General features: G+C 37.0%; 4 protein-coding genes across 6 annotated transcripts; 2 read left to right on the forward strand and 2 right to left on the reverse strand.

Moving 5' to 3' along the window:
• Positions 1–1,327: 1,327 nt before the first annotated feature.
• LOC105959310 (glutamyl-tRNA reductase 1, chloroplastic) lies at positions 1,328–4,854 on the forward strand. Its single transcript, XM_012983379.2, has 3 exons — positions 1,328–2,432; positions 2,991–3,232; positions 3,339–4,854. Exons 1-3 carry the CDS (start codon positions 2,147–2,149, stop codon positions 4,467–4,469), a joined length of 1,659 nt encoding a protein of 552 aa, XP_012838833.2. The 5' UTR covers positions 1,328–2,146; the 3' UTR covers positions 4,470–4,854.
• Positions 4,855–5,108: 254 nt separating this feature from the next.
• On the reverse strand, positions 5,109–8,058 carry LOC105972635 (Zinc finger (C3HC4-type RING finger) family protein). The gene is made up of 2 exons (XM_012997609.2): positions 7,318–8,058; positions 5,109–7,230 (listed from the first exon to the last, which is right to left on the reverse strand). Exons 1-2 carry the CDS (start codon positions 7,618–7,620, stop codon positions 5,392–5,394), a joined length of 2,142 nt encoding a protein of 713 aa, XP_012853063.2. The 5' UTR covers positions 7,621–8,058; the 3' UTR covers positions 5,109–5,391.
• Positions 8,059–20,564: 12,506 nt separating this feature from the next.
• LOC105959311 (transcription factor bHLH93) lies at positions 20,565–22,253 on the forward strand. Of its 2 annotated transcripts, none has more exons than XM_088812935.1 (4): positions 20,565–21,359; positions 21,476–21,643; positions 21,730–21,900; positions 21,981–22,253. In XM_088812935.1, exons 1-4 carry the CDS (start codon positions 20,679–20,681, stop codon positions 22,161–22,163), a joined length of 1,203 nt encoding a protein of 400 aa, XP_088669061.1. In that variant the 5' UTR covers positions 20,565–20,678; the 3' UTR covers positions 22,164–22,253. The 2 variants fall into 2 exon arrangements, with proteins under 2 accessions (XP_088669061.1, XP_088669062.1); XM_088812936.1 differs by having other exon boundaries at positions 20,568–21,359; positions 21,994–22,253.
• Positions 22,254–23,105: 852 nt separating this feature from the next.
• Positions 23,106–26,843, reverse strand: LOC105959312 (CBL-interacting serine/threonine-protein kinase 8). 2 transcript variants are annotated; one of them, XM_012983381.2, is made up of 15 exons: positions 26,601–26,843; positions 26,062–26,292; positions 25,852–25,914; positions 25,635–25,706; positions 25,450–25,557; positions 25,287–25,361; positions 25,150–25,203; positions 24,940–25,065; positions 24,710–24,799; positions 24,284–24,406; positions 24,031–24,150; positions 23,792–23,908; positions 23,654–23,710; positions 23,503–23,577; positions 23,106–23,379 (listed from the first exon to the last, which is right to left on the reverse strand). In XM_012983381.2, exons 2-15 carry the CDS (start codon positions 26,218–26,220, stop codon positions 23,278–23,280), a joined length of 1,341 nt encoding a protein of 446 aa, XP_012838835.1. In that variant the 5' UTR covers positions 26,221–26,292; positions 26,601–26,843; the 3' UTR covers positions 23,106–23,277. The 2 variants fall into 2 exon arrangements, with proteins under 2 accessions (XP_012838835.1, XP_088669060.1); XM_088812934.1 differs by lacking the exon at positions 26,601–26,843 and having other exon boundaries at positions 26,062–26,527.
• Positions 26,844–26,947: the final 104 nt, after the last annotated feature.

Raw genomic sequence — 26,947 nt, forward strand, 5'->3', positions numbered from 1 at the left:
ACTACTTATTCATAAAAAAAAAAGAAATTGTAATAATAATAATAAATAATTAATTCAGGGGAAATGTTATCCACAACGTGACCTTAATCAATATTTAAGGGGCAAGCAAAACATCCAAGGGCAGATAACGTAATTTTGATAAGTCAAACCTAAATTTCGCAACAAAATATGATATGGGCCACATGTGAATCACTGACTCGACATGATACATTTTTTTGTGGGCACGTTGGCACGTTTTATTTAATATTTTATTTACGATCGTTTAATTGTTTGAGTTTAAATTAATTAGGAGATATTCAATTTTTTTTTTACTGTAAACACATGTCACAAAGAAGCCTTACACGAATACTGCTTAACAACCACCACGACGGCGTCAATGAAAACGACAGCGTATTGAGCAAAAGGATGAGGAGGAGCCGCCCCGTGACGACGGTGGTGGTGGATATGGGTTGGCATCAAACAGGAGACACGTGCTTCTTTATCGCCAAATTTATCTTTTCCCTCCCCTTCTCTATTTTATTTATTTTATTCTATTTTTATTATTCACTTCTTTATTTATATGTTTATTCTAATTTTCTCTTCCAATTTTCGAAATTCGGATTTTTCAAGTTACTGAAATATTTTTCAATGAGATTTGAATTAATTTTTCATTTCTCGAAATGATCAATTTTCACCCCCTAATGGCTAGTAACAACATTTTTTTGGTCAAAAAATAAATAGATAAAATCAAATAAAATACCACCGTTTAGTCAGTTATTATTGCTGCCACCCCTATTTATTGTTTGGTTCTTCGATTTTATAATTTATCAAATTTTGATATCATCCATTTATCAGCACTTTCAAATGTTTGATAAATTTGTTTCGGGCCTATGAGACAAACAAGTGTAAGCCCAAAATATATCCAAAGGTGAAAGCACGAGATAAATAGAACGGCCCAAACAATATAACTGAAAGCCCATTTGCCCGTCCAGATAAAAAAAGATCCTTCTATTTATTTATTATATTACGAGAAAAAAAATAAATTAAACTGAATCATAAAATAAAATAAAATAATAAAAATAAAAATAAAAAGAATTGATGGTTTTTGGCTTTACTAGTACAGTAGTACTATCTTTGTAAACATCCACATCTGAAAGTGTGAGAACAAATAATTTCCACGAGGTGTAATGAAAAGCAGTGGCAGAAAAAGACTTGAAAATCCTATGAATCAATCTCAATCACTGATTCTCTATTACATTTTCCCCTCTCCTCATCTTATCTTTTTTCTCTTCCAATCTCTCATTATTCAATTCCTAAATATTAATACATTCTTTATTTCTTACAATATAAAACAAATGGTGCATAATCATTAAAATACGACATCGTTTTCCTATCTTTAATTCATACATTTAAATCGAGGCATCCCAACTCGTATATTCCATTGCACAAGTGACCAAATCGATTTTCTCATATAAAAAATATGTTATGATACATCGACCGACTTTAGTTTAGTGGATTTGTTTCGTTAACTAGTTCAGTTTCGCTAAGATTTTGATCCCAAAAGAACGTTCTCTTTATTATTTCAGACACATTTAAATGTGATGTTTTTTGTATTACATGTTACAAAGATGTTCAATTGTAATTTTATACATCAAATCGCACCCTAAAATAAATCACTAGCTTAAGTAATTTGCAATTTGTGTGACAAAATGTTGCAATTTTAACTTTTAATATTTCGGAAAAAAAATCTTTATTTTTTTAGCATCATTCTAGAATTTGAAAAAAATAATATTATGATGGTAAATACTAAATAGTGGTGATGGCGTTGTGTTGTACACAAGTTTGGTGGTGGATGGGGTGAGTGAGTGAGTGAGTGTGGATAGAACGCGCCCTCAATTGGCCAATCACAATTCAGAGAAATCCAACCAATACTTTTTCTCCACCCAAAACAAATAAAATAATAATTGCAATAAAACTACCAAACAAATAGATCAATTAACTCTTGAGGCAAAACTCCCTCTGCTCTTCCCCAAAGATCAAAGCTCACAAAATCACAGATTAGACCCAACATAAAACCCTGAATTCTTACCTTTTGAATTTAGGGTTTTTGATTGGATTCGTCTGAATTTGCTTGTGGTTGTGGAATCCGAGAATTCGCAGGTGGAAAATGGCGGTTTCGAGCGCGTTCGTGGGTGCGAAGCTCGAGGCCTTGATGGTCAGCAATACGGCGTCGTCCTCCGCCGTGTCTGCCTCCGCCTCCGCCTCACCGGCTCAGGTCGGCTTGTTCTGCAAGCCGTTGGCCACTCGTGCCAAACGAGTGGCTCTGATGAGGAGGAATTCGGGAATCGTCAGGGCTGAGGTTCAGACGGAAATCGTTGACCACGCCAATGCGGCTTCTTCCTCGGCTTCGAGCCTCTCAGCTCTTGAACAGCTCAAGGCCTCGGGTGCTGACAGTATGCTCCCCTCTCATTGTTGCTCTATTTATCGTTTCCCCCATATTTTTTTTTATCAATGTCGTATTTGCTTGTGATGATTAAAATTGATTTCAGTATTCGTGAGTTCTGTAAGCATTTCAGTATAAATTACTCGAGGATGATAGTCAAAGTGATAAGGATGCTGCATTTCAGTATAATATCAGAAATTACATCTACTCGGTGGTTATAATTTCTTATAGACTTGGCGTGGTTCGTATTTTTCGAACAACTTGCGGATTGATTCTTCAGTAATGCTATGCTAAATTTTTATCTTGAATAAGTATTTATGTGGATCAAAACTAGTTTCCTATTCACAGTATTTCTACATGTGTGTGTGTGTGTTTATACCAGTTCTCATAGGAGTGAAGGGCTTATATTATTGAAAATATAAGCTATGATAATTGTTAGCTTAGACTTTTCAGTTTTGTTTCTGGTTGGATAACAAACCTGCTTGGTTTTCCTGTTATATTCTTCGTGTTCGTGTCTCCATTAGTAGATTGGAACATTTCTGAAATTATGTTGTTTATTTTTGACCAGGATATACAAAAGAAAAGAGCAGTATTGTTGTAATTGGTCTTAGCATCCACTCAGCACCCGTTGAAATGCGAGAAAAACTTGCTATTCCAGAAGCAGAGTGGCCTAGAGCAATTGGCGAGCTATGTGGTTTGAATCATATCGAAGAAGCCGCTGTTCTTAGTACATGCAACAGAATGGAAATCTACGTAGTAGCACTTTCAAGGCACCGGGGAGTTAAAGAAGTGACGGAATGGATGTCCAAGGTATAAATCTTTCAGAATCTTGAAATTTTCTTATCACACCGTGAATTAATTCAACTCTGCTGATTGATTCCACCAAATTAATTCATTGTATGTTCGTTTGTTTCAGACTAGTGGAATTCCAGTGTCGGAAATATGTGAGCACCGTTTTCTGCTATACGACAAAGACGCAACTCAACACATCTTCGAAGTCTCGGCTGGGCTCGATTCCTTGGTATTAGGAGAGGGCCAAATCCTTGCTCAAGTCAAACAAGTGGTCAAAGTTGGTCAAGGCGTACTCGGATTCGGGCGGAACATAAGCGGGCTCTTCAAACACGCAATCACAGTCGGGAAAAGGGTCCGAACAGAGACAAACATAGCATCAGGGGCAGTTTCCGTGAGCTCTGCCGCCGTAGAATTAGCCCTGATGAAGCTTCCGGAAAGTTCTCACTCCACCGCCAGAATGCTAGTCATCGGAGCTGGCAAAATGGGGAAGCTTGTGATCAAGCACTTGGCAGCAAAAGGGTGCACAAAGATGGTGGTGGTGAACCGAACCGAAGAAAGAGTTTCCGCTATCCGTGAGGATATAAAAGATGTAGAGATAATCTACAAGCCCCTAACAGAAATGCAAAATTGCTCGGCGGAAGCTGATGTCATCTTCACAAGCACTGCATCGGAAATCCCTCTCTTTCTGAAAGAGCACGTTGTAGACCTACCGCCCGTAGGCCCCACTGTGGGTGGTGTGAGACTTTTTGTGGATATATCTGTTCCAAGAAATGTAGGTTCGTGTGTGAACGAGCTCGAGAATGCACGTGTGTACAACGTGGACGATCTTAAAGAAGTCGTGGCTGCTAATAAAGAAGATAGGCTCAGAAAAGCCATGGAAGCTCAGACGATTATCGCAGAGGAATCGAACCAGTTCGAAGCGTGGAGGGATTCGCTCGAGACAGTCCCGACTATCAAGAAACTGAGGGCGTATGCGGAAAGAATAAGAGCTGCTGAGCTGGACAAATGCTTGTCCAAGATGGGGGAAGATATTCCAAAGAAGACACGAAAGGCTGTGGATGACCTCAGCAGAGGGATTGTGAACAAGCTGCTTCACGGTCCGATGCAGCACTTGAGGTGCGATGGGAGTGATAGTCGGACTTTAAGCGAGACGCTCGAGAATATGCACGCACTTAACCGGATGTTCAGCCTAGAAACTGAGATATCTGTTTTGGAACAAAAGATTCGAGCTAAGGTGGAGCAAACACAAACGTGATGAGTAAGGTTATATTCGTAGCTTTACTGGGTGTTTTTTGGATCCCGTTTCTTGGCGAAGCCCTCCATTGTGAATAAGCGGAGAAGTCCTTTGATTTGTGCTTTTTCTTGTGGTGGTGATTTTTTTTTTTGGTAGTAGTATATATATATTTATGGGAATTGATTTCTTGAAAATCTTTCCACACAATGATGTGATGTGTTACATTTGTTTGGAAATACTGAATACCTTTTCTAATTGGTCATATTCTTATATTTGTCCATGCATCTGTGTGCATGAATGTATGTCCAGCTTTGTACAATGTACAATATGTACTCCTGTTGTATGTGACTGTAACCTCTCTTGAACAGTATTTATCTTTGTAATAAATTTTAATTTTAATTTTTTTGAACACCTGTAATTCTTCTAGAACTTCATATATGTGAGTGACATAGGTTAGTAGGATAGGAAGGGGAAATTTTTAGGACCATTTACATTGACATGTAGCCTGCATCTTCTGCAGTTCTGGGAAGACAGTTTTTAATACAAGATTATTAAATTCAAGTAATGCAGCAATGTTTGGATGCATCTACAGAAATTAAGTATTTATAATCGTAGTTGGAGGGACCAATCTAGTTCAATAATAATCATAAAAAATAAAAATAAAAATAAAATGGCAATTTTTAAGTTGATTTAATTCTTGTCTGATGGTATAAGATAATATAAAGATGAAAATATGTGAAAAAATAAAGAAACAAAAGAAGATAGGGTCCATGCAACAAATCAAAGTGTACGTCGGCCTAACATAAAAGGGCCTGTCAGAAACAAATGTTTCCTCGGCCCAATAGTCTTTTCTTTTTTAATATTTTCTTTTAATCAATATTTTCCCAGTCAGATTTTTTTATTTTATTAAAAAACAAAGAATAAATTAAAAAGAAAAAGAAAACTAAAATCTAGCGTTTTCAAAGCCGTGCAAATCACTGACTGGTCTGTGAAAAGATTTCTTCATCTGAGCCACTTTCGCCAGCTTCTCAGTCGCTCTCCAAGCTGATGTCGGCGTGAGCGGCTCACCGTTCTCATCAACAAACAACCCCATTTCTCTCTCTTCATTCCTCCGCCCCACCGCCACCTGCAGCTGCTGCTGTTGGTGGTTGTACTGTCTCCTCCACTGCACCTCCGCCATCTCCGCCTCCAAAAACCTGATGCTCTCACCGGCAGACTCCGACCTCGACTGCAGCAACAAGGCTCGAGCCGATGACAACAGCTGCATGGCGCTGGACAGCTCGTTGTGCTCTATTAACCCCCGGGACTCGGCTACGGCTCTGTTACATATAAAAGCATTTCTCAGCCGTTCGATCCTCGGCGATCCTGATCTGACGGTCTGGGGCCTCGGAAGCAGAAGCGTCTGCTCCGGACCGTAGATTAGCTCTTGGGTGGCTGGATCTTTGTAACAGCATTTAATGGATGCAACGTGGTGTGACCCGACCCGCGAAGCTGGAACCCGAATTTCCACGAGTACTTCTTTTTCCTCCTCAGCGTAGAGATCTCCGAACCGGATACAACCCGACCCGAGTACAGATGGGTTTTCGGTACACGAGTAAACGGCCGTTATTTCTGCCGGGTCAGACCCGGATGCAAACCCGAGTTGGATTCTCAAGTCCTGAACAACCACACTCAGTAACCCGGACACGCATTTGGAAAAGGCATCTTCGGCCGGCTCGCGGCTGAAGCCGGTTGAATGAACCGGTATTTCCACGTGGGCGAACCGGGTCTTGTGTGACGACCCGTTCCGTCGTTGGTTGCTGTCGTTGTTGGCCGGAGCGCCGCCGTCGTCCTGGCCGTCGGACAACAGTATTATGCTCGCGACGGGGTTCCGGTCGCGCCGCTCTTCGAGAACCCTAGTGGCTTCCCTCAGAGCTTCAGCCATGCTGGAGCCTTGGCTGCAGCTAAGCCGGTCAACGATCCGCCGAGCCGAGCGCTGACCCTGAGCCGTCATCCTCGTCAGCGGCAACAGCCTCTTAGGAGCCGCTGAGAAAGCCAGTACGGAGAGACGGTCAGCCGAGCCGAGCGAGGAAACGACCAAACGCATGGCTCGCTTGAGCATCTCCAGCTTGGCACCAGTCATGCTGCCGCTCACATCGAGGACCGTCACCAGGTCAATCGGCGCACGCCGCGGCGAGTCGCGAACGTGGGGCGGCGGCGGCGCCTTCACCTTCAAAACGACGGCGTAAGTGTCGTGCGTCCGCCCCTGCGAAATCACAGCAGCCTCCGGCGAAAAACACACCTCCACATCCCGTAAATCCCCGCCGGAAGCAGCGAAATCATCGCTAGAAATAGGATTCACAAAAAAACCCTGAAACTCTTCAACCTCCTCCACTCCGCCATTTCTAACAGCTTCTTCCTTAATAGCAACAAACTTCCCACCAGATTTCGGCGTGACCAGCGGCTCATCATCGGCGTAACTTCTCAGCTCGAATTGCTTGGTCAATTTAGGGCTAGAAATAGGGGTGCGTTTGGTTGGCGTACTGCAATTGGAATCAATTCGAACAATTTTTTCTTCTTGTAGCTGTGGATTGAGGTTAGGGTTAGGGTTAGGGTTCTGAGTGTGGATGGAGAGTAAAGGAACATCTTTCCAAACGGTGGTGCAAACAGGGCAGACGAGAGTGGTCTGGTTCCGCACGTGCGAGGCTATGCAGGGGAAGTGGAAAGCGTGCGAGCATTCCGCCGTGTAGATTGCCATTCCTTGCCCTGTTTTCACACTCTGCATACACACTCCGCAGCTATTCTGCACCCACAATAAAGACCACAACTTTTTTGTTAGCATTTATATATTTACATATAAATGGTTATATATATGTATAATGATTCTTACCCTGGATAGGCGGAGAGAGTTCTTGAGGATAGAGAAAGGGGATCTCGGAGAAGATGGATTCGAACCAAGCCGAGTTTTCGGTGTGGTTTTGCATTCCAGTTTTCTCGGGCTAACCAACACATCAATATTACCAATATTTGTTTTGCAGCGCAATCGGGGAGTGGAGGGATTGCTTCCAAACAGCTTCTTATTAGGACTCTGCTGCTTCTCCGCCGCCGTTACCGACGGAGCTGCGGCGGCGGTGTGCTCTCTTCTCTCCCTCGACACAGTACTGCAAAAAGCCCTCCTCCAACCGGTGCCCATTTTCCGGCGAACAAAAAACTTGAAAGAAGAATTGATGGGATCTGTCGAAGATGAAACCAGCCGCCAAAACCAGAGATTTACAGAGCAAGTACAAAAATTAAAAAAATAAAAAAGATAGAGACAAAGTAGTAATGAATAGATACAGATTCTTGTATTTTTAAGGATACGAGGAACAACAATTAATGAGAGAAACTCGTTATTGTTTCTTTCATTTTCCTCTCAATACCAAATAAAGGCTTTCTCTTTGCTGCATTTGATTTGAGTGTCTCCCTCCCCTCTCTCTCTCTCTCTCTCTCTCTCTCTCTCTCTCTCATTGTATACAGTCATATCTCGTATATATATATATATAGAGAGAGAGAGAGAGAGAGATGAAGGAAATGGTGAATAAATAATTAAATATAATATTTTCTTGAATATTAGTTATAAGAAGTAATCAACAGCACTTAAATTAAATGTAACTAGTAATAAAAGGGCAAGCAGCCCCACCCTGACCCTGTGTTTTTACCCATGGGAGTAAACTTCTTTATTAGTATATTTGCATGAGCCAATTAAATCATGTTCATTCAATTTTTGTCCACAATTAGATATGTTCACTTCATCCTTATTAATTACTTGTCAATTTCCTACAGTGATAATTGATTACAGATTAACATCACTGCTCAAAAGGGCGGAAATGAAAACAGAGTTAAATGAAAGATAAGCTTTTTTCTTCATTTCATGCTTCACCTCCATTTTTGTCTTCTGTTATTCCAAATTAAAAAAAAAAATTGAAAAATGTAGGGGCAGAATGGTAAATTCAGGGCGAAATTCTTGATGTCAGCGTCCAGCTTGGCAAGATCTAGGTTCCTTAATTACCATATCACTGCGGAAGGTATCTCATTAATTGATCCTTTATTTTATTCGTTCAAATAATATATAAAAAATTGATCCTATATTTTAAAATAATTGTCTCGTGTTTGGTTGATACCTTCACCACCCCAAATAAAAAATTAAGATGATTTTTTTTTTTTTTTTTTTTTTTATACCCAATACATGGTTTATTTGTGAAAATAATTTTTTTTTTAAAAAAGAAAAAGAAATAACAGCTTTTATATGCAGTGCCTTTTAACTCTATTTACTGCTGACGTAACCCCAAACACACACACCTACACACACATATATATATATATATATAAATATAATAACCCGATTTTGAAAAGCGTGATATTCTGGAAAACCCTAGTTGTCAAAATTTACAGAAGACTTTTTGTGACATTGGGGATTGTAAAATACTATCAAAACAATCTTTTAACCTAATCATAATCAATATAATAATCAGAGTTAGGCACTTTTAAATTCATTTTCTTACTGCTAATAGTAATTAACTAATAATTGTCGTCCTTAATTAATACACAACTAAGCCTGCCTATTTGCCTATTTTTCCCTAGAGTTAGGCCTCAACTTTCACTGACTTGTTTTGTTTTTGCACGTTTGCTTATCTAATCAACACTATTAATTATTAGTCTCTCCTTTTTTTTTTAATATATATTTTTATTTTTTATTGAGAATAGAAACTTTGAGTATATTTAAATTTAAAAGAAAATAATCACAATTATGATATAATTTTATAACAAATTGTTCACATTCCCCCAAATGTCATCCATAGGTTTTGACAAACTAGAGTAATAGATGGCCAAATATTGATTCCCTAATATGGACACCATCTAGGAAAATGTGTTTCCGACTAATATTATCGGAGCCAGAATTTTATGTCGGGTGTCGATTGCATTAAAGAAATATGCGGATTTTAATAGAGGGACGGACGATAATGCTATTGTACATGATTTTTTTTATATTACAATATAAAATAAAACAGACTTGAGAGATGTTGGGGGGCCATGGCCCCCCTTATCCTATGCTGGTTTCATCAGTGTTCGCCGGTACATTATTATAACAATTAAAATCAAATTTTGTAATTATGTAATGAGCTTGAATTGAAAATTGAAATTGTAGGCAAGTTAAATGATTCTCCATCAAGAGCAACATCTTACCATAATGTTTGTAGTAATGGAAATTTCCAAAAGAATGAAATCAATATCACTAGTTAAGATTGACCCCAATAGTTCCTTAATCCAAGACACTTCCCACTAATAGTGGGACAATTTTTGTTGGTCAAACAAATAAATGGTGATTAGATGACCCATATTTAATTTATATCTAACTAAATTTAATTTTTTTTGGAAAATTCCTTTATGACAAAATAATTTTTAAAAAATATATGAACTGATGTATAAGATGTTTGTGATTTGAACTATCTACATGGCAATGGGCATGGCACGTGCTTATGTTTGAGTAAATATTTGTAGTCATCCTATCATGAGAAAGGGGCCTATTTTTCATATGGTATGATACCTTTGACCATGTTAGAAAAACATATTGCATAATGAACAATAAGAAAAACCTTAGGAGAAAATATAATTATGATTTTATTCTATGTAACTTGTCATAGAAGCTTCCAAATAAGAAATGCATTCTTGGGGCATTAAATAATCTAAATAAATAATTATTTAATTTCGTGTCATGGATATATTGGCTTCACGTTTCTTGGAATTTTATTTGTGCATGCCATGTTCGCATTATAAAGGTTGGAAAAACTTTAATCGTTTAGCTTCGTATATATGGACAATTTGTATTACATTATTGAACTTTCATAATATTAATTGGAATTGGTAGGAGGAAATGATTAATAATTGATAATTGTATAGGATATCAGTTGCTATCAGTTATTCTAAAATGAATTAGTGGTTGAAAATACGCGTACTTTAGACATCTGACCCGCACATTCCCAATTTCTTTTTACCCATAATTTGATTTATTAGTGTAAAGGGATATTATCGGATTATTTTTGAAAGTATTTAATAAAAAAACATCGTAATCTATACGCCATCATACCATCCATACATGATTTACACATAGAGCCTTGCACCGCGTAATTTTTGTATTTTAGTATTATCATTTGAAAATAAGAAACCATTTGCCTTCTATTTTGTATGAATTTTTATTATATTTTCAAATATATTAGAACTTTGCTTACTTTTTTCAAATTATTGAGAAAATAGATTTAAATATATAAATATGGTAAATTGTCCATTAATAGGGGCCATTTGAATGTTTAGATTTTGGAGCTGGGCCAGAATTAATTCAGTTCGGGCCCTCTTTTCCACCATCCGGCCCATGCACATTACTTGTTTCTTTGCTCTTAATTTTGCTTTAACATAAGTCAATTATTTTTTAATATTTATATATGTGAAATATTCATAACAATTGATTCATAGTATTTAAATTGATAAATTGGATATAATGAGGTCCCATTAATTAATTTTATGATAATTTATTTAGGGCTCCTAACATATATGAATTATTAGAAAATCATATCTGACTTCTGCTATACATGTGCTTCTAATTTATGGCTATACAATAAAAAAAACATAGCCATTTCTGCAATTTTATTTACAAATAAAAATAAAGAATGAAACGAAAAAAAAAATTGCAGGTGTTTTCTCGAAATAATTAGATTCTGAAAGTGGACAAATAAATAAAAAACTCAAAATAATTAAAAAAGACGAAATTATTAATTAATTTGGCAATTGAAAGTGCATATGGGAATGTGAGTTTACAACGTGATCAAATCTTGTAGTACTGATTTATAAAGATCCTCCACATATTTATTTATTTTTCACTTGGAAACAATTTTCAGTGATTTTTTATAATAAAAAATGATTAATTTTTGGAATAACAACAAAACTAAAGACATTCCTCTAGTTTTAATTAGTCTTAAACCCCCTGGCATATCAGATGGCCTTGTTGTGCACACCTCAAGTTAGAGATGTGCTCCCACTGCTTATTAACTGCAGACGAGGTTAAATAATCATCCACTAAGTATACATACGCATGGTTGTGCGTACATGTGATTATGTTAATTAGATCTACAACTGACAGTTCTAATTTCTCCTTACAATTATGAATTATCCGGTCACACTTTCGATTGCGAATTAAACTGTTCGATAATTTTTCGTAAATATTTCAATCGATCCGCCACTAATATTACACAAGTTCAAATGATTCAACAAACCTATTAAAACTTAACGAAGTAGAGAAAAAACTCAAATATATATTTTACTATTCTCTTAATTAAATAACGAGACAGACTATTTAATTGTAAGGATTAGGCGCCATTAATTAGTGGAATAATTAAGCATAGTTGAAATTAATTAGTAGGTATAGTCACATGGATGATAAGCATATAAAAAGAGAAGGGATTTGGATTGGTGAAGGGAATAATGTTTAATTAAATGAAATATTAAAAAAAGAAATATATAAATATTTATATATATATATATATATATGGTAGTTGAGGTTATTGTGATGTTAATTGCACATGATATCAACTAATAACTGCTGATTAAGAATGGTTCAAACAACCACATACTGTGTACTAATGTAGAAAATGCATGTGCTTGAACCAAATGCCCTTGTTATAATTTATGATCCATTTGTTTTGGTTTTTTGGCGGGTGTGAGGTGGGGTAACAATTACTACTATTAACAAGAAAATATATTATATTATTATTTATCATAATATAATTTATTAGTGATATTAATTTTATCATAATAATAAAATTGATATTCAAAGAAATGAAGCATTTAATAGATCAAAAATTAGCCGCTCCCAAAGCCTGTAAATATTTATGATATGCCTAATTGGCCCAACCCAATGGGCCTACAAATTATTTATCTACTGGGCCACGAGCCCAATATCGAAGACCACTATCACCGATGCCCAATCACCTTCAAGCAAGGTTTGGGCCGACAATCTCAACTAAGCTATAAATACACATTTGAACTCATTCCATAAGGTACGTCCTATTAACTGAGCAATACTACAATACGTATTCTCTGGACTATTTCTATGATCAGCACGTCTGACTTGAGCGTCGGAGGGGTTTCCGCCGGATCAACCCCCGGCTTAGTTCATGTGTGCTCATTTTGCAGGGACCTCAGGATCATCAAGTCGTTAAGCTACTGATCTGCTTTGCTCTCCCAGCTCATTTTCTACACCACCCTAGGTGAGCTATATTTAAGCATCATCATTTTGGCGCCGTCTGTGGGAACGATGCAAACCAGATCACGTAGCCAACAAGATCCTCCTGAGGCGTCTGCTCGGAGAGAAAATGACACAGCTAACGACCTCCCACCTCGTGGAGGCTCTGGCTTGCCACCTCCTCCACGTCCTATGGATCCGCCTCGCGAGGTTCAGGTGATCCCCCCTCGGGACCCACCACTCGCCGATCCACCACTCCCTGCTCCTCGAATGGTTCAAATAACCGAGGATGCGCTTCAACGCATGATAGCAGAAGCTTCAACTCGCGCTGCCACAGAGGCCGTAACCCAATATATCGATCACCACGATGGGAGCAAATGCTCCCAACGCGATATCAGCACCTGCTCCACATGTGGAGCCACCTATGGCACCACCGCCATCGACTCCCTGGGGGCTTACATCTGCCCCCAAAATATTTCGCTCGCCAAGGGTTATCGACTCCCTGTGGGCTTACATCTGCCCCCAAAATATTTTGCTCGCCAAGGGTTATCGACTCCCTGGGGGCTTACCTCTGCCCCCAAAATATCTCGTTCGCCAAGGGTTATCGACTCCCTGGAGGTATACAGTGCCCCCAAAACATTTCGCTCGCCAAGGGTTATCGAGTCTCTGGGGGCTTACATCTGCCCCCAAAATATTTCGTTCGCCAAGGGTAATCGACTCCCTGGGGGTTTATAGTGCCCCCAAAATATTTTGCTCGCCATGGGTCATCGACTCTCTGGGGGCCTACTTCCGCCCCCCCTCGAACGGTTCAGATAACCGAAGAGGACCTTCAGCGTATGATCGTCGAAACTTCAACAATATCAACTGATACTTGCTCCTCTAACGGTTCAGATAACCGACAAGGACCTTCAGCATACGACCGCGAAAGCTTCAACTCGTGTTGTCACCTCAGACCATAGGTCTCGAGCGCCTCATCCTACAGTGAGTGGTTAACCCATCCCAAGGTTGGGCATCACCTTTACCTTTCAACCCCAAGTGGGTTCACATCACATCGCAAGAGACGAGTATAATCTTCCTACTCAAAAAATAGAACTTCCCAATGTGTGCACATCAACCACCAAAAAAAAAAAAAAAAAAAAGGGGGGGGGTAAAATCGCGCACGCGAGACCCCAGAAGAAGATGAAGAAAAAAAAAAAAAAAAAAAGAGAAGAAGAAAGAAAAAGAAAAAATAAGAAGATGAAAAAACAGAAGAAGAAAGAAGAAGAAAAAACAAAAAGATGAAAAAACAGAAGAAGAAAGAAAAAGAAAAGAGAAGAAGATGAAAAAATAAAAGAAAAAAAAAAGAAGATGAAAAAAGAGAAGTAAAAAGAAGATGAAAAAATACAAGAACAAGAAGAAGAAAAAAGAGAGTAAAAGAAGAAGAATTAGAAGAAGAAAGAAGAAAAAAGAAAGAAGAAAGAAGAAAAAAGAGAATAAAAAATAAAAATGGAGGAGATGCAGCCGAGCCCCGCGCGCGCGGCTCCATTCCAAAAAAAAAAAAAAGGACAGGAGGCGCGCGTGCATAGCACGCGCTCCAGCAGCAAAAAAAAAAAAAAAAAAAAGATAGGAGGCGCGCGTGCACTGCACGCACGCCAGCAGCAAAAAAAAAAAAAAAAAAAAAAAAAAAAAAAAGGGAAAAGGCGCGCGCCTTCCCATGCACGCGTGCGCGCCTCCCAAGGCCACTTTGGAGTGCGCGCTCCCACCTAATTGGGCACAACTTTTGCTACTCTCCACCAAATTGCGCGTATATTTCACCTCGCTTCACCAAATCGCGCAAGAATTTCAACGCGCTCCACCAAATTGCGCGAGCTCTCCAGCGCGCCTCATCATATCGCGCAGGCGCTCAAACGGATAAATACAAATTATTATTTCTCCACACCACGCCAGCAATTAAAGAAACACTACAACACCGATCTACTCTCGACACGATCCGGCACCCTTTTCGACGTGGCTCCCACATCGTCTCGAGAGTGGGGGGCTTGCGAGACAACTCCCACTAGGAGACCACTCGCTCCGTCCTATAACCCGTTGCGAGGTAACTCCGACGAGGAGCCAACTCCCTCGGGTCTCATAACCACAGCGAGATAATTCCCACGATGAGCAAACTCGCTCGGACCTACAACCCCTTGCGAGGAAAATCCCACAAGGAGACCACTCGCTCCGTCCTACAACCCGCAGCGAGACAACTCCCACGAGGAGCCAACTCGTTCGGTACTACGAACCCGCAGCGAGACAACTCCCACGAGGAGCCAACTCGCTCGGTACTACGAACCCTCAGCGAGATAACTCCCACGAGGAGCCAACTCGCTCGGTACTACGAACCCTCAGCGAGATAACTCCCACGAGGAGCCAACTCCCACGAGGAGCCAACTCGCTCGACACTACAAATCCGTTGCAAGGCAACTCCCACGTGCAGCCACCTCGCTCGATAATAAGACTCGCTGCGAGACAACTTCCACGAGGAGAGAAATCGCTCAGAGCGACATCAATCTGCACACTCGTCAGTCGCGCGTCATCCATGATTCTACAACTTCGCTGCGAGACAACTCCCATGAGGAGACAACTCGCCCGAAACTCACTATATAATCGCAAGCTCAAGTTAGCACGATTACAACCCTAGAAACACTTAGAAATATTATGGAAATCTATATAGCCTGGCCAGCTTGATTACTCAAATTTATCTACTTGTTTTCGATGGGTCATTCATTAAAACGTGGCCACGGTCCAAACATACTTAAGACCCACGAGGTCTAACAAGGGGCACGACCCCCATAAAAAAAAAAATCTTGAGAGTCTGATCCCCTCCTCAAGTACATCACGCACAAGGCTATATGTAAACACATATAAGCAACGCGTCAAAACATTGACAATGTCGAAAAATAACAACTCCTACGAGGAGAATACTAGCTCCGTGCCACTACATTATCGCGAGACAACTCCCACGAGGAGATAACTCGATCAACGTCACTATTACCCCGCGACGAGACAACTCCCACGAGGAGATAATTCGCTACTACATCGTCGCGGGACAAAATCGACGTCTCAATTAACTTACATCGCGACAACTTGGTCGCGCTATGCGCCAACGCGCATTCACGCCCCTCCGACACACGCTCCAACTCGTTATCGCACACCATCGACTACTACAATTTTTACTCTCGACACGATATGTCACCCATTTCAACATGGCCCCCACATCGACTCGAGAGTGGGGGGGCTTAATGATATGCCTAATTGGCCCAACCCAATGGGCCTACAAATTATTTACCTACTGGGCCACGAGCCCAATATCGAAGACCACTATCACCGATGCCCAATCACCTTCAAGCAAGGTTTGGGCCCGACAATCTCAACTAAGCTATAAATACACATTTGAACTCATTCCATAAGGTACGTCCTATTAACTGAGCAATACTACAATACGTATTCTCTGGACTATTTCTATGATCAACACGTCTGACTTGAGCGTCGGAGGGGTTTCCGCCGGATCAACCCCCGGCTTAGTTCATGTGTGCTCATTTTGCAGGGACCTCAGGATCATCAAGTCGTTAAGCTACTGATCTGCTTTGCTCTCCCAGCTCATTTTCTACACCACCCTAGGTGAGCTATATTTAAGCATCATCAATTTAGTTCATATTTCTAATGATCGATCCTCGAAAGAAAATAATCCCGATTGGTTGGAAGGGTAATTTAGTCATATATATATAAATATATTTTCCTAAAAAAATGTTAATAAATATGGTTAATGAAGTGAGAAGAAAGTAGTTGAGTAATTAGTTTTTCTGTTTGGGTGGTTTCAAGCAGGGGATGGGGTTTGTGTGAGTTTTTCCCATCTCCTGCGCTGATTATCTACTACATTTCTTACACAGCCACACCAAACTGTTTTTCTTTTTTTTTTAATTAATTAATTAATAAATTAAAATTTTTTTTTACCTCGGAATTTGGGAATCATGTTTTAAATGTTTAATAGTATTAAAACGATCTCAACGAATTGAATGGCCACATCAAAGCTGCCACCGGTACATGATTTTTCATCTCAGGATATGGCCAGCCGTAGCTGTAAGAATATTAATTTCAGGGGCAAAATTATCATTTTACATTTTCTACATATATACATATTATATATATATATATATGATTTTATTCGGAAAATAATAACCGGAAAATGGGCCCAAATTTTCCATAACATATGCATCACAGGCCCGGCATCCATGTCAGTCCGGCCCAAGTTGGGATATTGTATTAGGTTTTATTTCGGGTTTATTTTATAAGTTGGGCTTACAACCGAACTACTTCGGAACTGGAGTGGGCCCGGCCCGGCCCTCTATGATTTAAAAAAATAAATAAAATATTTATTACTAATTATTTTTTTCTTCTTCTAATTATATCTTGTAATGTAAATGTCTGTATGCATGCCACCTTGTTAAGAAATATTATTTATATTTTGTCAATTAGCATTCTATCAAATTTTGATTCAATTAAACGTTTTCAACCTATAAAACCCTAATCAAAACGAGATTTATGAAACCCTATTTTTTCCGTTCAGAGATTTATTACAATTAGATTACACTTAATCAATACCAACTAATTACTTCGGTCATTTTCACTAAAAAGTGTTGGTTAATTTTGTGCTTATAATTTTATTTGTCAATATGTAATAATAATGTAATACGATGTTAAAATTTGATTCATTTATATATTCTGATAAAACTACTAATTTTTTTTTTTAATCAAATTGGCGTTGTGGAATGAACATCATGAACAAACACGACCTTTTATTATAGTAATCGATTATTGGATAGTTAATTATTAATTAATTGTGGATTAAAACGACACTGTTTAAAATAAATTTAGGAATTAAATTAAATTATATTATAATAAATTTCATCGATCAGCTGGGAAATAAAAGTGGCAGGGTTCTTTACCCTGTTGTTATGCATGTTGGAAGTTGACATGTTTATTAACACGTCTTTTTATGGTGGCGACCTTTTTCATGAAATCTAGGGTTTTACCCCCCACATCTACAATCCATTTGCCTCGTTTTCACCCCTGATAAGACACTTGTATATATATATATATCTGACATTAAAAACACACACACACTACTATATATTCACTATAATATAATGTAGTATATGTTAATGTTAGAACAGCTTATAATCAGACCAAGACAAGTCAGAAAACACCAAGATCAAAGATTTTCTCTAGCTAGATCAAAAACATATATGTATATTAATTATATATCAATCAATTAATATTGCCTGGATTGAACTAGTCTTTGTTTTACCTTTTAAATTTTTTTTTTTATTTTTTATTATTTTTATTTAATAAATTTGTTTTGTTGCAGCAGATGTAAATTTGTTGGTTTCCAATTGATTGTCTGAAGAAAGGGCAAGAGTACAAACAACTGCGTTTTCAATTTTCCAAATTTAGTCAACCCCATAAAGAAAAACAAAAAAAAAAAAAAAAAAGAAGAAAAAGGGTTGGAAAATCAGGGGAAAATGGTTTTAATAGCTGGGGGGAATGTACGTAAAACATATATATTACTGTAGCGGTTAAAATGAGAGGTACCGAACAAATTACTACAAGACAAAAAGGCCTCGTCGGACAAAAGAGAAACCAGCGGTTTGGAGAGGGTAAAAGTCTGTGGGCTGACTTATAAATTTATTATAAGAAACAAAATGCACTGTGCGTCTGCAATTTATATTTGTTTGGTGGTGGTGGGGCGGTGTCAGAGAAAACCGCCGCGGTTTTGTAGTCTGCATGGAATTTCTTCACCTTCTTAACCTCACATAAATGTACTGTGGTTATTATAAGACCTGCTAGCCATGGCTAATTACGTAAATAGTACAAGTTAATTACATGGCTGGTCCTCACAAATGTTTGCCTTAATACGCCCACCCCTTGAGATAAGTCAAATTACGAAAAGCCCCCCATTTTTTAGGTAATTATAACTATCTATTTCAACTATGATTTTTTTTGACAAAAACACCCATCATCCAAAATATACACCGTAATGGTGGATGTGTTAAACAATAGATAATTATATGAGTATAAAATTACCAGCTCCATCTAAAAATTCCACGTGGCCACACTCTAAAAAGTGCATTGATTTCCTTAATTTTCTCTGGTGATTTTTGTTTAATTTAATTATCAAGTTAACTATGTACTAATTATCACTCTATAACAGACTCATAGCACGTGGCTTAGATTCTACCTAGGGTTTTGTTTCAATATCGTGATCCAATCCAATTATGCCTTCCAGAAAAAAGTTAATTAATATTTAATTACCTACAGATTAGGGTTAAATACCTGTCCTTGTGCACAATCCAAAAATGGATGCAAAACAACGTGTTCAATTCTCATTCTAAATAAACCCTTGTTTGATTCGATCACATATAGATATAATCATAATTAATTAAATTGTAAAGTTTTATTTATTATATTATGTAGAAATTTTGTAGTGCATTTAAAACCCACGAAATTCGATCGTTGGCCGTCTACATTCTTGACAATTGCTGTCAATCTCAGGCTAAGAGATTGAAATACCGTCACCTACAAAGTAAAAGTAAGAAAGAATGTTTGGGAGAGCTGGAAACAAATGATTTTGATGTAAAATTAGTATATATTTAATTTTAATTAATACATATAATAATAAAAGAATTTGAAAATGGAGGGAGAATTTGGAATTAATTATCATAGTATATACTATATAGACAAAAATTAGGGCAATTTACTAATCAAGTCTACATCCTTATCTGCACCCTTAATTGGAAAATGGCCCAAAAAAACATGTTAATAATAAAATAAATGATTTTATGTATCCTTTATATTCCTCTACTCCATACGACACACAGCATACGCCAAAACTATTGAATATATAATTACCAAATTGGCTTATTTAAAATTAATAACATCCATTACATTATTCATAGATTAATTTAATATAGTTCTGCAGGTGAAAAATAGAATATAAATCAAAGTTAGAAGTCATCAGCCCTACATACTGGAACTACGAAAATTAGGAAAGTGACCTAAGATGGATGTTTAATTTTATATTATCTTAATTATTTAAAATTGTTAAGGAATTAATTATCTAAATATTAAAAAAAAAATGTTACATGTAACAACAAACAAGGCCCACCAACTCAGTTGAAATTCTGAGCTCAGCCAAAACGTAAAGGTATTTTCCAAGGGACCCAATCAAATTATTATTTTAATGGAAAGTTTTATTTAAATAACAAAAACTTAGACTTGTTAATTTTATTCTTATTTTTAATTTTAACAAGTAACAATTAGTAAAATGTTTTGGGGCTGAAATAGGTGCAATGTTATTGGTTATATCATATATGTCTATGAAGATGACATTGGTTTATAACTAATAATTTGTAATTTATTTTTTATTTTTTATAAATTAGATTATCCAAAATTTAATCCAACTAATTTTTTGTGGTCCATATATCTACTAAATATATGTAGATATTATTGAAAAGTATATATATAAAATTGTGCAATACAAAGAAGCTGACAGGTCTAGGAAATAATGAAGGTGGGAGTTCATCCTTTACGGCAGTGACAGAAATGTGGGTCAAAGTTTTCAGAGCCTTCCAATTTATTAATAACAGTTATTATTTTATTTCCCCTGAAAATGACTTTAAAATAATTATCAACCTTCACACACATGAAAACCATTTTCGTATATTGGGGTTAAAAAGTAATAATAATAGTTAATGTATGATTATGTAAGTTTAATGATGTAATAATTAAACCCAGTATAAAGTATAAACAAAGCCTTTTTCATTGTTTTGCTCCTCTATATAATGCATCACAAGCTCCAACATTATTTTGACTCAAACTTCTTTTAGTGTCTGTCTGTCACGTAGAGAGAGAGAGATACAGAAGAGAGAGAGAGAGAGAGAGAGAGAGAGAGAGAGAGAGAGATGGAGTATCACACAAATGAAGAACTTGGTTTCTTGGAAGAGTTGCTAGGTCTAAGAGAGATGGAGTATAACAATATTAACTACGGAGATCAACATTTCAACAACAACAATGGCGGCTGGAGCCTCGACTACAATTTCGCCGACGACAACAATTTTCCGGCGCCGGCGTCCACATTAACAAACACCACCGCCAACACTTGCTTCCAGGATTACTCTCTGCCGCCGCCCCCTCTAATCGATGATCACAATCACCACCATCAGATCCTGATGAATAATTGCTACACCCCGTTTGGGGAAGACCACAAATCGCCGCCACCCGATCAATTCGCCGTAGTCGATTCTTCTTCGGTCGACACCCAAACAGTAATGCCGTACTGCCACGTGGAAGATTACTACTCCATGTCGTCCATTCTTGGCGGCGATGACGAAGACGGTGCCCTATTCGGACTAATTGACGAAGAAGCCGGGGCTCCGTTTTGCAAAGCCGAACCCGTACCCGAAATGCCGGCTTTCAACATGGGGTTTTGCGCACAGACGCAACAGAGTGAAACCACCAGAAAGAATAAAGTGAAGAAACTCGGAGGGCAGCCGTCGAAAAACCTAATGGCGGAGAGACGGCGGAGGAAGCGCCTCAACGACCGCCTCTCCATGCTCCGATCAGTTGTCCCCAAGATAAGCAAGGTAACTAACTAACTACCTACTTATACATAATTAATTGATTATTAATCAAGAATATTAATTACATAATTAACAATTAAAATAATAATAATAATGCATGTGGGTATATATATATTCAGATGGACAGAACATCTATACTAGGGGACACCATAGATTACATGAAGGAGCTGCTAGAGAGGATCAACAACTTGCAGCAAGAAATGCATTTGGGATCAAATCAATTAAGCTTAATGACTATATTTAAGGATGTTAAACCTAATGAAGTTCTTGTTAGAAATTCACCCAAGGTACCATTAATTCATTAATTTTTCTAATTAATTTTATTTTTAATAGAATAATAATGTAAAATAATAAAATTAAAATGCATGTATAGTTTGAAGTGGAGAGAAGAAAGAATGGAGAGAGAAGAATAGAGATATGCTGTGGAGGGAAAGCAGGGTTATTGGTATCAACAGTTAACACAATAGAAGCATTAGGCCTTGAGATTAAGCAGTGTGTTATCAGCTGCTTTCATGATTTTTCACTCCAAGCTTCTTGCTCTGAGGTGACAATTACATTATTTATTTTTTTATTTTTTTATTATTATTTTTTAAATTTTATAAAAAAAAATTATTAATTAATTAGGTAACATATACAGGAACTGAAGAAGAGGGGAATTGTAGATTCAGAAGACATAAAACAGGCACTGCTAAGAAATGCTGGATATGGTGGGAGGTGTCTCTAACAATATTAATTAGCTGCATCCATTTTATTTTTATTTTATTTTATTTAATTAATATTTTATTTTATTTCTTTTTGTGTGGTTGATTGGATAGATCCTGAATCTGTGTATTATTGTTTATCAAGGAGATATTTCAAGTACGAATTTTGATGATTTCATCAACATCATCATTATTATTGTTATCCAGAAATAAGTGGTTATTATATATATATAAATGGATAAAGTGATAACAAAAATAATATACATGTTTTCTTCTCTTTCTTGTTTCATCTGCAGTACTATGAACAACTGTTGAAGTTCATTATATAGAAATATTTTGTGATCTAACCAAATTAATTAACTACATAATTAATCGTAAAAATCTGGATAAAATTAAATTAAATATATTTTTCGTCGGAATATTTAATAATAATATGAAGATATAAAAACATGAAAAGGTACATCTAAATATGCAATATTTTTTTGCCAAAGATACATAGAGTGAGAAAAGAAAGAGCCCATAATTCAGGGAAATTTGTGACTTGAAGGCCTATCTAATAATACGAACAAAATGTTGTGACTTTAGCAAATTATTTATTTATCATAGGCTCGAAAATAATGATCACAAGTAACCTTAGCTACCCTAAAATAGGATTAGACAAGTTAAGATTACACAAGAACTTAAATAAGGAGTCCTAAATAACGAGTTTAATTTCACTAGAATCGTCACATTTGACAACATAGGCTGGTGTAAAAACGATTCTATTGCGCCGAAAGATTAACTTTATCAACATCATACATGAAAGTAGTTGACGAATTAGTCCACGTGTTTTAACTTTCTTAAACAAATTAGATCATTGGTTAAGCAGTTACTAATAATGGATTAAGTGGTTGGCCTCAGTGTTGATTTGAAATTAGCTTAATTTAGTGTTCAATGATAATGTTTAAAGAAATCCGACGCACCGTAGTACGAATATTACTATAGCGCAACACACAACTCCAAGCCAGTTAATCATAACACAAACAATCGAGTCCATCACACATGATCATAAAAGGGCGAAGCAAACCATTACATTCAAACCAAAAACCAAACAATTAGTTCTACAAACAATCACATATAGTTAACATTAAACTAACCCGTGGGCCCCACACATAAAAAAATGATTTATATTGTACAGAAAAAACATAAACTGAGAATAGATGAAGTAAGTTACCACAGAACTATCTCCGCCTACTCTTCGTCTTACTAACCCGTGATTTAGAAACTTCATCGGGTGGCTTCCAAATAACATCATCAAGACTGTTACAGAAGTTTTTGTAGAACTGCAAGAAAAGAGAATGCGTAATCTTGATACGCCATTGCAATTAAGAAACTAGATTTTTTCTTTTATTATTTGCTCGCAAATTTAAATCATTAGTAATGAAGAATAAGTTGCGTTAAATTACCTTGAGATATTCGTCGGCGTCTCCAGCTGCTTTTTGGATATCAACCATTATAAATGTCGGTGCAACTTCAAATATCTGGTAATAAAAAGAGTGGGATGTGTTTAAGGATGGTGAAATAAAGAATTGAAGGAAGAAATAACTTTTTTATTACCTCCATAATTACAGAGAAATGTGAAGCCCTGTTTGCAGAGAGACCTTCGACTCTCATCTAAAAAGAAATAGAAATGATTCAAATAACTCCAATTAAAGTTATATATAAAGCTAATTCATTGATATATATAGAGTTTACCTTGTAATTGCGAATGTGGGTCTTGAAACCCATTGATTGCGCAACAACTTCCATACTTGATAAGACGACCTTTGCAGGTTTTTGTGAAACAAACCGAGTTCGATGATTCAGTGAATCCTGTTAAGGCAGCAGAGAAGACATTAAACAAAGCTTCATTATTAAATCTAGAGTACAAACAACATTTTGACACACAGAAGCATTGATTCAAGAACTACAGGAGAGATGATAATTTATGTTACCTTCCTTCGATCAAACAATGAAGCAAGATTTAGCCCTTGAGAAAGAATAATCAAATCAAATGCATTGAGAACCAGAGGCCCCGTGTCATCATTCCCACATTCCTCGTTAGGTGATTCTTCCTACATCATAACATTTTAAATAAGGCCAATTTAAAAACTAAATAATTAAAAAATAAAATAGAAATGCCTTCATATAGTGCTTCAAGGCAAAACCGAAAAAAAAAAAAAATTTTGTTCTTAGTGCAGTACTGACCTCTGGATCATCAAAAGCAGCATTAACATCGTCCAGATCAATTTCTTCAGTTTCGGGGAGTCTAATTGGATCGTAATTCTTTTTAAACCATTCGTCATTTCTTATATCTTCAATTCTAATGCGCTGAACCAAAAATAACCCCACAACAGCGAGAGTTTAGCATTTAAAAAAAAATAAAAAAAATCAAGCACATTTACATGGTTACACATGAATGTTTAATTGCCAAAAGCTTAATCCTAATACAATTTTTTTCCAAAATATGGCAAGTTCCAGAATTTGAAAAAACGTCATGTTTTCCCAAATAAGACTGTTAAATTTTAATGATAGAAGTCCAGCCATAACACCTCAAATAATATGCTGGGCACTGAGTTAAACTAATAGAACATAAGAGAAAAAATCAATAATCATAATGGACAAATAGTTTACCGTTTCAGGATTCGGATCTAAAATTCTATGGATCAAGGATTTTGCTCCAACTGGGAACCAGGACGGACAAGAAAATTCTGCATTCTCAATCTGCCGAAGATAATAATTTTTTTTTACAACATTAGATACATAATTTCAAATACAACTTTCTTTTGCACAACATTAGACACAATAACAACTCAAACATAAAGATGTCATAAACGCATCAGCATAAGATTATGGTTAAATACCTTTCCGTACAATGTTGTTAGATCAATCTCGTCAAATGGCAAATAACCAGCCATGAGAACATATAGGATGACCCCACATGACCAAATATCCGCCAAAGCACCATTGTAGCCTTTGTGACTAAGAACCTACAATTTAAAAACCAAAAATGATAGAGTTAGTTACGTCTTCTCATATTGCACTTATATAAAACCTCAAAGACCGTTAGTTACCTCTGGTGCAACATAATTAGGAGTACCGCAAGTTGTACGAAGAAGGCTGACTCCCTATGCAGATAAACCGTCATTAGCACCAACTTATATCAAAACATAATAAATATGTATATAAAGCACATTAACCAATATCTTACTTCTCCAGGCAATGCACTAAGCCCAAAATCAGAGATTTTAAGATTTCCTTGGGAATCGAGTAGTAAATTTTCAGGCTGCAATATAGTAAAATACAGTAAATATTCAATTTCGAAATAGTTATACGGGTTTTTTTTCCCCGAATCTCGAGTCTCCAAAAAACACCTTTAAGTCTCGGTGGTAGACTCCTTTACTGTGGCAATAATCCACACCATCAACGAGCTGCTGGAAATATCTTCGTGATTCAGATTCACTAAGTCTCCCATGGTGAACCTGTAAGAGAATTTTAAATATCATGTTCCCTTAAAATGTTCAGAAAAATCTCTACTATTCAGGTGAAGGGGACTCACTATTTTATCAAACAATTCACCACCTGTTATGAATTCCAATATGATATAGATCTTCGTACGGCTTGCTATAACCTAATCGGAAAAAAATCCAGTTAAAATTAGCATTTGTTCGAAATGGTCCAAAATGAACATACTGAAAAAGGAAGAAACAAAAATTCCCCTATTTCTTCAGAGAACTGCTCTCATTAAATCCGATGCTCTTGATTACGAGCCTCACCTCATGTAATCGAACAACGAATGGATGCCTAACACGCTTCATAATCGATATCTCCCTCTTTATCTGCAGATATAATTGCCATGAATTATTCAGAAAATAACCAAAAAAATCATACAAGCTTTCCAGAATTTAGGTTAACCGATGCACAGAAAATTCAAATTTCATGAACACGCAACTATGGAAAAAAAGGATGGAGATCAGAAACAAAACCTGATCGACCATCTTGTGCTTGATTATGGTGGAGCGATCGAGTACTTTCATGGCGACGCTCTCTCCAGTCTCTGTATTCTGAGCGAACTTCACTTTCGCGAATGTTCCTTCGCCTATCGTTCTCCCAACTTCATACTTCCCCACCTTCCTCACCACCATTTTTCCTCTTTTTACCCTTACCTAATTAACTGCTTCCCCACCATTTCTTCCTCAGATCAAAACAGAAATTATCTGTGTTTTTTTTTAAAAAAAAAACACAGAAAAGCTTTATCTACTGGAATTTTGAATTAGTGAATTAATTCCTTTTGGCATGAGAGGACGAAGCAAGAACAAAATCGCAGAGCAACGACAGCATATCAGAAGTATGGGGATTTTTAAAGTGAGGTTTAGTGCGAGAGGATGAGGTTTGGTATAAAGTAGAGAGAGAAATTAAAAAATAAATAAAAAAACAATAAAATCAAATTGTAGTTGAGGAAAAATGGAGTTTCAATGTAGTGGTGGTGAGTGGAGAATAGTTTATTATAATAATATACGACCACCTTTTTGACAAATTTGCTTCTCCTGAATGTTGGAGACGGCGGCGGGGGAGGGGCTCCCGCTCCTCTCAGCCGGTGGTTTTACTTTTTACAGCGGTGATTATGCAGTGGGGGTCTGCTGTTACAGAGTTGTGAACAGCTGTCTGTCTTCGGCCGTGTTTAAGGTGTCACATTTCTAATTAGTTAAATTACAGCGTAGGGTAATTCTTTTTTATTTTAAGAGTTAAAAACCCTTTGTTTTGGGTCTTGGATTCGATACGAATAAGTTTCAACTATTAAACCCCTCAACTAACATCAAATTATGAAAAAAATCATTTTGTTATGGATAATTACCACCACACATCAAATCA

The sequence above is a fragment of the Erythranthe guttata genome, chromosome 14 (assembly GCF_056151865.1).
Source record: "Erythranthe guttata isolate IM_541 chromosome 14, IM_541, whole genome shotgun sequence".
In the NCBI taxonomy this organism is placed as follows: Eukaryota; Viridiplantae; Streptophyta; class Magnoliopsida; order Lamiales; family Phrymaceae; genus Erythranthe; species Erythranthe guttata.

Coding starts and splice junctions, on each gene's coding strand:
- LOC105959310 (XM_012983379.2), top strand. CDS start 2,147: ATGGCGGTTTCGAGCGCGTTCGTGGGTGCGAAGCTCGAGGCCTTGATG. Junction 2,433..2,990: donor CAAGGCCTCGGGTGCTGACA/GTATGCTCCCCT, acceptor ATTTTTGACCAG/GATATACAAAAGAAAAGAGC. Junction 3,233..3,338: donor TGACGGAATGGATGTCCAAG/GTATAAATCTTT, acceptor CGTTTGTTTCAG/ACTAGTGGAATTCCAGTGTC.
- LOC105959312 (XM_012983381.2), bottom strand. CDS start 26,220: ATGGTGGTGAGGAAGGTGGGGAAGTATGAAGTTGGGAGAACGATAGGC. Junction 25,915..26,061: donor AGCACAAGATGGTCGATCAG/GTTTTGTTTCTG, acceptor TTATATCTGCAG/ATAAAGAGGGAGATATCGAT. Junction 23,380..23,502: donor ACGCCGACGAATATCTCAAG/GTAATTTAACGC, acceptor CTTTTCTTGCAG/TTCTACAAAAACTTCTGTAA.
- LOC105959311 (XM_088812935.1), top strand. CDS start 20,679: ATGGAGTATCACACAAATGAAGAACTTGGTTTCTTGGAAGAGTTGCTA. Junction 21,360..21,475: donor TTGTCCCCAAGATAAGCAAG/GTAACTAACTAA, acceptor ATATATATTCAG/ATGGACAGAACATCTATACT. Junction 21,901..21,980: donor TCCAAGCTTCTTGCTCTGAG/GTGACAATTACA, acceptor TTAATTAATTAG/GTAACATATACAGGAACTGA.
- LOC105972635 (XM_012997609.2), bottom strand. CDS start 7,620: ATGGGCACCGGTTGGAGGAGGGCTTTTTGCAGTACTGTGTCGAGGGAG. Junction 7,231..7,317: donor ACTCTCTCCGCCTATCCAGG/GTAAGAATCATT, acceptor TTGTGGGTGCAG/AATAGCTGCGGAGTGTGTAT.